At 39.5% G+C, this 11,022-nt stretch overlaps 1 protein-coding gene across 1 annotated transcript; it reads right to left on the bottom strand.

Moving 5' to 3' along the window:
- Window positions 1-3,082: 3,082 nt before the first annotated feature.
- LOC104959421 (regulating synaptic membrane exocytosis protein 4-like) lies at window positions 3,083-8,189 on the bottom strand (the record flags this gene model as incomplete). The annotated part of the gene is made up of 3 exons (XM_010787314.1): window positions 3,083-3,222; window positions 5,943-6,044; window positions 8,077-8,189. Coding segments are annotated over 3 exons (355 nt in total), but the record flags the coding sequence as incomplete, so codon positions are not given.
- Window positions 8,190-11,022: the final 2,833 nt, after the last annotated feature.

Raw genomic sequence — 11,022 nt, 5'->3', positions numbered from 1 at the left:
TGAGCCCTCCGTGTTGATTCAAAAACTACCGCGCACCAGAAAGCCGACTGGTGCTTGGCCATTGGATAGTATAATAAGAACTGGATACATGCAGTAGGGAGGCGGCCTCATATCATCTCTTCTATGAGAGTTGCCATGGCGCGCATGAATGACAAATGGCCCAACTTTTGAGAGAGCGGATAGCGGCAAAGATTAATCACCACGGTCAATGCCTGAGAATGGTACCACGTATGTTGCACTCATAAAGCATGCTCAACTTAACTCACGGACCGCCAATAAAGGCTCGTCACATCAAGGCACAGTGAATTTGCGTACACGTAACAGCACCGCCGCGATGTTTCATGAATTGCAATGGTACTTTTGGATTTTATATTAACCCGAGGCGGCCAGTTAAGCAGCTAGCGGCTAGCTAGTAAATTAATGCTAAGTTACACATCAATCGTTATGTACTTTTATATTACGCTGACATCAGGATCTAGTGATATCCAAGCAACAGAGCTTTCATTTAGCATAGATACTTGTGTGGGTTGTTCATGAAACCACTTGGTAATATATAAAAATGTATATGTTGAAGCCTGATGCTATGCTAAATGCTAATTTCTACCTGAAATGCTTATGTATTTTTAATTACATTTTCGTAAAGCTTTCACTTTTTCAGCGGAATAAATATTATAACTGGTTTTGTTCAGCATTGCCAGCTTCACTGTTGAGCGTGATGTTGTGCCCAGCATTCTCCTGTCCTGTGTTCTGAAATCAAAATGTGGATAAGAATAAAACAACACTAAAATAAACACTACAATACAACTTGTAAAACTTTTGAAAAAACACAAGGTTGTTCATTTGTGTGTATACATATACAACACAGGCAATATACATATATATATACAATTATAATTAATACAACTGTTAAATTTGATTAGAGCTTTGACACATATCTTTATTGATATATGTATAAATATGACGACTTAATATATAGTTGGCCTAATAGCAAACAGCTACGTTCAACTCTTTTAATGGTATATTGCAAGTGCAATAAGAAGCTACAGGGACGTTAATCTACGTCGGTAATATTAACTTTATTTAATACAACATTTACGGTACAAGATTTACAACATACAGCCCATGTAGTATCATATTTTACAAATGATGAATTACAGTAAACATGTGCAATATATCCATTATTACAGCTCCGTGGGATGGCACTAAGGCGATATGGTCCGTTGTTATTGTGCATCCATGGGTAAAGACAAACTAGGAGGGCCGGGGGGTGGTGGGCGCCGAGGGGTAGGCGGGGAGTGGAGGTTGTAGGATGGTCATACTTGCAAACTGATATCGGGAATAATTTGTTAGCATACTTGCGCGGTAGATTGGGGCCCTGGCGCGGGGGCTGCGTACACTTACAAGTNGGATACGGTTCGGAGCTTGTGCCTGATAAGCACCGTTTTTTCCTGTTCACACCGCAGCGGAGCCGGCTCTTTTCCCCTAAAACCGGTTCTTACCAAGCTCGAAAGAGCTTGGTAAGAACCGGTTTTAGGGGAAAAGAGCCGGCTCCGCTGCGGTGTGAACAGGAAAAAACGGTGCTTATCAGGCACAAGCTCCGAACCGTATCCGGTTCGACCTGGCTGTGTGACCATTGTGTGACTGACCCGAGCTTGCACCTCCTCGTTCTGATAGCTCCGCCCCTTCGCTCCAACCCCCCTTCCTCCCCATGTTCCTCCCCCCACATCTACAGGTGGAAATTACTTTTGCGACACATTCATCGCAAGAAGTGTAGCAAAAGTCAAGGCCGCAGATTCGTCGATGTATACTGCCACAGAGCAGATTCGTGAAGTGTAAATGTGTGCACACAAGCTCCGATTTTCTGAGTGCTCAAATCAGGTTTTACATGCTCTCGCATTTTGCACCATATCTACCTTCATACATGTTGGCGTTAGGTTGTCTTTTTTAGTAATTTTGTAGTCAGAAAGAACAAAATGTATGTCAAAGACTCGAAAGATAAAGAATGGAGGAGGAAGACAGAACATTGAGCACTTAGGAACGAATTGAAAGACAAAAAGGATGCAAGGTGGTACAAAAGGAAAGAGGCTTAACAAAGAGGGATGGATAGTCCTACTGTTAATCCACCAAAATAAACATGTGTATGCAGAAGCCAAATGGTAGCAGCACTTAGTGGGTTTGTCTTTTGGGAAAGGAGTTTAAGAGAGCAAAAAGTAGAGGGGAGAAAGTACAAAAGAAGCAATGAAAAGCATAGTAAAGGATGGAAAAAAGGGGATTTAAAGAAAAGAGTGCCAGGGAAATCAGAGAAAGTAGAAAAGGAGAGGAAAGAAGTTAAAGAGCTCAGAATCCGCTGTAATGGTCAATCTCTTTGTGACTCTTTTGTGACCTTTGTGATCCTGAGAGTAGCTGAAGCTCAAACAGCTGAAAGAATCAAATCAGCTCAAACCACCTCCTGGTCCCTCAGGTCACATTGTCAGTGTTATGTCAAACTCCTCTTCTGCTGTGACGGCTCCACACCTCCTGAACTTTATCTACTGTCACACAAAGACAGCCGAGACTAATCTATAACATTAATTATTCAGCATTATTGTGCTGAAACTCCTCCTTTTGATCATCTATGGTGATGATCTGGTGAGATTGGTTAGAGATTGATTTTATGAACCCTTTGTATCTAACTATGGATGACAATGTAACCCTGTCGGTCCGTCCAATTTGATAGACTCCACAACTCTTTGATGTATTGCCATGTTCCCCAGATGATTAGTCATTATGTAGTTTTCACTCACGTAGTACTCCATCCAGCTCCACTATGAGGGCAAAAGTGTATTTACTGCATTATTTTTGGCTAATGAGTAAATACCAACAAACATTACCACTACAGCCTCAGATCTAATTTGTGTCTACTGCTTGGTAGCAGATGTAAGCATGCTAACACTGTAAAATAACTTGGTACACACAATTGCCTTAATAATGTAATGTAAAACAAACAGGGCTAACACCTGAAAACAAGTTTAAAATATGTTTTATTTCATAACCATCTACTTTCTGGTTAGTCTTTGTTGTGAATCAGTGAGCCTTATCTCACCTGCACCACTTTCCCCTGTGGGCTCTCAGAGAAGACCAGGGCCTGGTTGTAGAGAGGGTCCAGAGACTTCCTCACTGACTTGGTCTTCTTCTTGGCCACACAATTCCCGTTCTCCAGGAGGTAAACCTTGATGTAGGCCGCTGAAACGACAGCAGTCTGAAAGGTTAAACCTCAACTTACCCCTTCAGAGTTTTCTGCGACGCCCTTACACAGAGTCATCAGCAACTGTTGAGGTTTATTCTGTCAGGTTTAGAGCTGGTTTGTTTGAGATTGCAGTAGAGTAGAACACGGTACAGTTCATTTTTATTTCTTTTTTTTTCATTTAGTTCAGTATAAAAGAGTAAAATGCACAAGGTCAGTAGGAGACTAGAATAGAGAGGAAACTCTTGAGGGAGTGATTCAACCTGCAAGGTGAGGGTCATATAACGGATGGGGGCTCCTTTCTGGCTGTTCTGCAGGGTTATGATGGTTGTGGTACAAACCTTGTAGCTTGCATTCCAGAATTAAGTGAAGAGGTACAATACAAGACTGTCCTTTAAACAAGGGTAAACATGTCTGTTAATGCGAAAAGGAACTGTCAGCCACAGATTATAAGACAAATACAAAAGAAGGTTAAGCTAACCTTCCTCTACAAAAATCTAATTTGACCCACAAGTATTTATGCAAACTTTCACAAAATTAAATATACACAGTTCCCTTTAAAATCTCCACTAAGGACATTATGTTATTGGCTCTCTATGCGTTTGTCTGTTTTTTTTGTTTGTATTTAATTTATGTCAGCACATTAAGTAAAACTACCGGTCCGCTTTTTTGGAAACTTGGAGGAAAGGTAATGCATGGACAAAGGAGTAACCCCATTAAATGTCAGCATTAGATTAATTAATCCAAATTACAGAGTGGATGGACATATAATTTCTGCTGTATTTTTGTTGTGTACTAACAATCTAAACAAATATTAACCTTTCTCGAAAATATAGGTCTTTAAGTCGTGACAGCTCTAAAACAGATATCAATTTGAGTTGTTTAAACGCTCCTAGCAATAAAATACAACACATCTTTTTAGAATACATGTTGTTACGACCCTTTAACTGTCAAAGAGCACAATAATTGACCCTTGTCTTCTGAGTGCCATTCTTTTACTAGAATAACCACTAATAACTCAAACACTTTTGGAACAAACACTTTGTTTTAAGAGAATATATGAACTTCATTTAATCTCTTTGTTTCTCTTCAATGTTTCACACTTATTTGCGCCGTTCGTTTCTCTCTCCTCCGACTTTTGTTTGAGCTCTGCTCTGTTCTTATCTTTTTTCGCTCTCATAGTTTTTCCCAGATGTTTTTTTGATGTTCTTTATTTGCTGACATTGTTTGTGTTCTTATGTAATTAGGATCAAGGAATGGTTTAATATTATGCAAGCGAGTGGAGCTATAATCAGATTAATAGCTTGTTGTTACACAATACAACTTGCAGCATGATAAAGATTTAAAAAAAGAACAACCATGAAGACATCATGCCTTCATGCTTCAATTTAGTTTGGCCATTGCACATCACTCACAGAGCAGAAAGAGATAAAGGTTAACTGAATAATTAATTAACTTGCTTATTGCTCGCTTGATCGATTTAGTGCCAGGGTGATTTATTGCTGGGCGGACAACCCATATTAACAGCTCAAGTACAATCTGATTATGATATATTTAAGGTAAACTTATGCACAAAGCTGAGAGTTAGATGTAGTTCGTATGGGCCGGTGTCCACGTAGCGCCTTTTGTCCGCAGCACCCACCATCTTTTTTCTAAACGCGCCGTCTTTTTTGTGCGGCTGTTCTGAGCGCTCCATGTTGAAATATTTAAACTTTCCAAAAAAAACTGATAGAAGTTGCATGAAAAGCTTGTTTGGGCCTTATCGGTCAGACAAAAACAAACAACAATCATAACAAAGACAAAAAGATTTTTTGGACTAAATCGGACGGGTGGACACCGGATGTTGCTGCCGGTGAATTTGTGTCTTTTATCGTCCCCTTCCCTCACTATATGGCTGTCAGACAGAGCAGTGACAAACTCATACATACAAGAAAAAAAAATAGCACGACCAGATGATGGAGTAGATAGAATTATAGCTAGCAAGCTATTTCCTGATTGTTGTACGATCAATTTCAAAGCATTTTTAAAACACACTCCTAACCTGACCATATTTAACCTTGCTGATAGGACATTTTTAAAATACAGATACTACAGAGTAGCATATACAAATCAGAGCAACATGCTGCCTGTTTCTCTGCAGTAATGTAGATCTTACTTATTCATCAGATCACCTCCTTCTGCTGGGTGTGTTAACTCCCTGAACACTGGAAACACAATTTCCTCCTTTACACTCGTGCATCTTTCATGTCATAACTGTGTTTTTGTAGGATATATCCCAATAGGTTTTAAATGTCAGCTGCAGGCGGGTCTGTTTGTCAGGAGCTGATGCTATTTGCTGTCTTGTGGTACATTCATGTTCTATGGAAACCTTGATTACCTAAGACATAGCTGACACTGGATGAACAATAGGGTAAATGTAATTTGGTGCTTTGAGCAACTGACGTTTTGAGGAAGAAAAGTGACTTCCTGTAGAAAACAATGCTTTTGATTTCTCTGAAAACACCATTACAGTTTATTACAACATTTATATGTATTTTTGTTATTACTGGCTGCTACTTAAATACTTTTTTGTGCTTAATTATACTGCTACTTGTTTTGTTTATCCATGTGTAATTTATTGCATTATATCTGCACTGTGCCTTCGCTGTAACAATGTACATGTCCCAGCTTCGGGACGGATAAAGGGTTTCTGATTGTGATTCTGATGGTGGTGTGTTACCTGGAGGTCCCTTTGAACCTGGTTTCATGGTGAGTCCTCTGGCCTGGATGACCTCCACCTCCAGACCTCCGTTCCTCTCCAGCAGACCGATCTCTATGTCACCTAGAAAAATAATGTTTTAGGGAGTTGAATGTGTTTATCTATCTTTATTCAAAATGCATGACCTCATATGGTGATAAAGTTCTGTCGGAAAGATAAGTGAGGAAAAATTGTGAAAAACAGTAGTATGCTAGCATTATAAACCAATAACCCGTTTCCATACATGCGTTTTTGTGTCAGAGCCTTGTTAATTCAAAGAACAAGCAACTAAATATGCAACCGCTTCTTCAACAAATTCCATCACTGGAAATAATTCAGATTTGAAGGAAAAAGGTTTGGATGGGTTTCTATGAAAGGTTTTAGAACTAGAAAAATCTGTTCGCGTGATACTCATTAGTATGAGACGTGGCTCCACCTGGGGTTTTGAACACTTAACAATGATTTTAATAATGAGTGACAGTATTTGAACTTAAGAATACATCCTTCAAGTTGTTTTCTGCAGACTGCAGAGACCTTTTTGAGATGTACAGGAAAAGAGCAAATGTTGACAACTAGAGAAGTCAAAGATGTCACAGTACTGTCTAGAGAGCACATGGCACTTGTTGCAACCTTGAAGCACTTCAATGTCTGTCTATAGTTTTTGAATGAACAAGACGAAATTAATAATACAACATAACCCTTTCTTTGTTGCGCGTCTCTCTCAGGTACGTGTATTGATATATTAACATCACGTGAGTCTTGGTTTAATTAACTTGAGCCTGCTTAAAATAAATAGGAGTTTGTCATTCAAAACTAGTATTTTAGCCTCTTTTGGCTCATTTTTAAAATGTAATCTTAACTGCAGAAAGTAGAATGGACATTGAACTCTGCCAATTCAATTCAACTTGTTCAACAGAAAGTGACATTGTTTGGTGAAAAAAAGTTAAAGTTATCGCACGGCTACAATTGTAAAACTTCCAATGGCAGATTTTTATAAAATGGCTGCCACTTCCTCTTCTGATTATATTGGAATTCTACAAAATTATTAAATGTACTATGTCAACAGATTAAATGTTTTTATTATTATGTTAGTTGTAAGCAATAATAATAATTTGAACCTAATATTTAGTATTTCAACTTAATATTATTGCTTTCAACTAACCTAATAAAATTATGTGTAATCTGTTTACATAAAAAGTCAATATTTCATTTTTGTTCGGTCCACCTTTGTTTCCAGCTGCATTACCCGCTGTTCATAGCAATTAAACCATGATAAATGAACTGTACCAAACAACAAAGTTAAAAGGTTGCAGGTAAAGAGAGTTGTGTGCTATTTTCCACTCACTGGAAAGTTTTCAGCAAAACATTTCCAGAATGACGATTGCATTTCTTTGAGAGTGACAGATGACAGCCAAGTTATTCTTGGTCCTCTGACATCAGATAAAGTGGGCCTGGACAGCAGGTTTGGAGCTGAGCGGGTCCAGCCAGTGCCACTGTTGTCGGGCCAAGGACACTCTCTGGCTGCCAGCGAGGAAACTGACCCACTTACAGTAGATCACTGCTTTGGAGGACGGGCTGTATACAATAAATCCACTATACGGCCTGGATATGAATAAGTGCAGGGGTCGATGAGAAACACCCTGAGGTGGAACACAGCTCTGATTTACGAGGCACTTTTTTTGCCAGTGTGCAATGATTTCAGCAGTTTTATGAGGAAATAAGCTGTTTTCTTTTCAATTTAAAAACGTGTTTTTATGGGTAGAGTTTGATAGGATTTTACAGAGTAGAGGTTATAGTTGTGACCCCAGAATGTGAGTAATTTCCTTCCTTACTTAGAGATAAGAAAATAAAGACAGATGGATTAAGTTTTTGCGGAAGCATCAGAGATGAACTGGTGAGACTCCGTTGTTGCTCGAAGGGAAAAAAGGCTTTGCAAAATGTTTGTAACAAAGATATTCCTTTTGTAGAAAACACAACATCTGCGAGATATAATGTGACTTCCAGTGTAAAGGGCCACTTACGGTCTTCTGTCCGAATATGGATACCATGATAACATGATTTGTTGAACTGGTACAGACAGATGATGACATCTCTGTCACCTCTAGTCTTTTCTCACCCATGGATGTTGTTGCCAGCGTCTGTCGACCAACAAACTGAGCCGGTCCCATCCCATCCAGGAAGTCACTGAACTGTGCATCCGACGCCAAACACATGCCACTGTAGTTCAGGCTGCAGAGAGAGAAGGAGGAAGAGACAGACGGTTAACATGACCAGACAATTGACTCCAGTTAGCTAGAGAAGGTGAAAAGCCAAATTTAAAAACAGTCTGGATGAATAAGAAGATAAAAACAGGAAGTGTACAATTGTGTTAAACCCCGAAAATTTTAATTGGCTCCCCAAACCCAGACTGTTGGCTTCAGAGTTTGACCCCCTGTGTCCTTGTTTTGTGTGTGTGTAGGCATAGAAATCAGCGCTGAGTGCTTTGGTGGAAGATTGCCAGGGATACTACAACTGTTGTAGTGTGTGTGTGTGTGTGTGTGTGTGTATGTGTGTGTGTGTGTGTGTGTGTGTGTGTGTGTGTGTGTGTGTGTGTGTGTGTGTGTGTGTGTGTGTGTGTGTGTGTGGTGTGTGTGTGGTGTGTGTATGGTGTGTGTGTGTGTGTGTGTGTGTGTGTGTGTGTGTGTGTGTGTGTGTGTGTGTGTGTGTGTGTGGTGTGTGTGTGTGTGTGTGTGTGTGTGTTTTCAACGGAAGGACAAATCCACCCTGGCATGTTCTGTATATCGTCAATCTGTGATGCTCAACATGTATCTGAACAAAGATGGCACCCACTCTCGGTAGATTACTGTTTACATTTGGAGCTTTGCGTTCTGCTTAACAGGAACTTCTACCAAGGTTTACACTAGTTCAGCTCGTTAGACTTCCTTTCAGGGTGTGTGTGACGTGATGGATTAATTGGCATACACCATAGTTATACATGCAGTATACCTCACTTGTTCCTTTCACTTGTTGATTCTGTCTGTACTTGAAAGAAAGGGGGCGGGGACAGGTGAAAGTGATTGACACATTAAGGAGGCTGCTATACCAACTGCCCAAACTATGCTCATTATTTCAAATGTATTTAGCAAGTTCTGTATGCACATTCTGTGCCTTAAAATGAATCAGCTCTCATCTAGTGTGCAGAAAAGAGGAAACAGGTTAATGTGGAGTTGGATAACACGTAACGTCCAACAGCCAATGCCAATGCATTGTGTTCAAGTTTGGCCCCCAGCCCTAGAGAACACAAGGCTAATCAGCTTAAGTGTTCTCCATTGCTTGGGGTGCCTGGATGTTGTGACTTTAGATGTATGAAAATAACGTTATACAGCATTGTAGATGGGGCCCTGTTTATTCCACTAATGTTTTCCTTCAACAACAGCTTTTCAAGATGTCAGCACTCATTTACAGGAACGTAAGACAGAAAATTACCCTTGAATGGGCTAGTAGTGGATTTAATGACTTATGGAATTACGGGCCATTCAAGTGTTCATACTCGGAAATTGATTTAGCTTAAAACTAATATTTGCTATTAGTTTCAAAGCCCAGCGTTGATCCTAGGGGCTTGGTAGTAACATGTGCTCCACAAAAATGTCATAGTAGCTGTCAGTTGTTTGACTAAAGTCAATCATACAAACAACTGTTGAATAAACTGTGGAAATGTAGCAATCCAACTTCTGATGTTACTAACTGGCTGCTAGCAAGACAGCTGGCTGGCATAAGGCTGCTACTCGCTACACTTGCATTCTTTGTAGCTAGTGTAGCAGGATAAACTGTTCAGCCCCATTACCACACGGGGCAACCTTTATAAAGAGGGGTAAGTGTCGCTCTTCCACGTCGGGTTCCGATGACGTGCTTTCTGGCACCATTCCCCAAGAAGTGCGCCGGACTCTGAGGAAAATATTAGTTGTGGCCAAACGGCGGTACTACACTTCCGATAGGTTGCTGGTCCCGGAAACACTTTTTCCCATTGACTTACATGGGGAAAGAGACGTCTGTAAATTGTTGGATAGTTTTTTTATAGCCCTTATTAAAAAAGTTTGGTCCTCAAGTTGTAAAATGTGCTAATAACGTTATTCTGAGAGTTATTTCACTCTGCATTATGAACGTGAATCTAACCCACGGGACCACGCCGCCCGGCACGTTCATGTTATGTGTTCAGTACTACATGAGTTTTACCTTTACCCATGGATGCACAATAAGAACGGATCCATGTCGCCTTACTGCCAGGGAGCCCATGGAGCTGTAATAATGGATATATTGCACATGTTTACTGTAATTCATCATTTGTAAAATATGATACTACATGGGCTGTATGTTGTAAATCTTGTACCGTAAATGTTGTATTAAATAAAGTTAATATTACCGACGTAGATTAACGTTCCTGTAGCTTCTTATTGCACTTGCAATATACCATTAAAAGAGTTGAACGTAGCTGTTTGCTATTAGGCCAACTATATATTAAGTCGTCATATTTATACATATATCAATAAAGATATGTGTCAAAGCTCTAATCAAATTAACAGTTGTATTAATTTTAATTGTAGATATATATATATATGTATATTGCCTGTGTTGTATATGTATACACACGAATGAACAACCTTGTGTTTTTTCAAAAGTTTTACAAGTTGTATTGTAGTGTTTATTTTAGTGTTGTTTATTCTTATCCACATTTTGATTTCAGAGCACAGGACAGGAGAATCCTGGGCACAACATCACGCTCAACAGTGAAGCTGGCAATGCTGAACAAAACCAGTTATAATATTTATTCCGCTGAAAAAGTGAAAGCTTTAAGAAAATGTAATTAAAAATACATAAGCATTTCAGGTAGAAATTAGCATTTAGCATAGCATCAGGCTTCAACATATACATTTTTATATATTACCAAGTGGTTTCATGAACAACCCACACAAGTATCTATGCTAAATGAAAGCTCTGTTGCTTGGATATCACTAGATCCTGATGTCAGCGTAATATAAAAGTACATAACGATTGATGTGTAACTTAGCATTAATTTACTAGCTAG

The sequence above is a fragment of the Notothenia coriiceps genome, unplaced genomic scaffold (assembly GCF_000735185.1).
Source record: "Notothenia coriiceps isolate Sejong01 unplaced genomic scaffold, NC01 NC01_scaffold00001130, whole genome shotgun sequence".
Taxonomy (NCBI): domain Eukaryota; kingdom Metazoa; phylum Chordata; class Actinopteri; order Perciformes; family Nototheniidae; genus Notothenia; species Notothenia coriiceps.
This window is presented reverse-complemented; position numbering and strand designations above follow the sequence as displayed.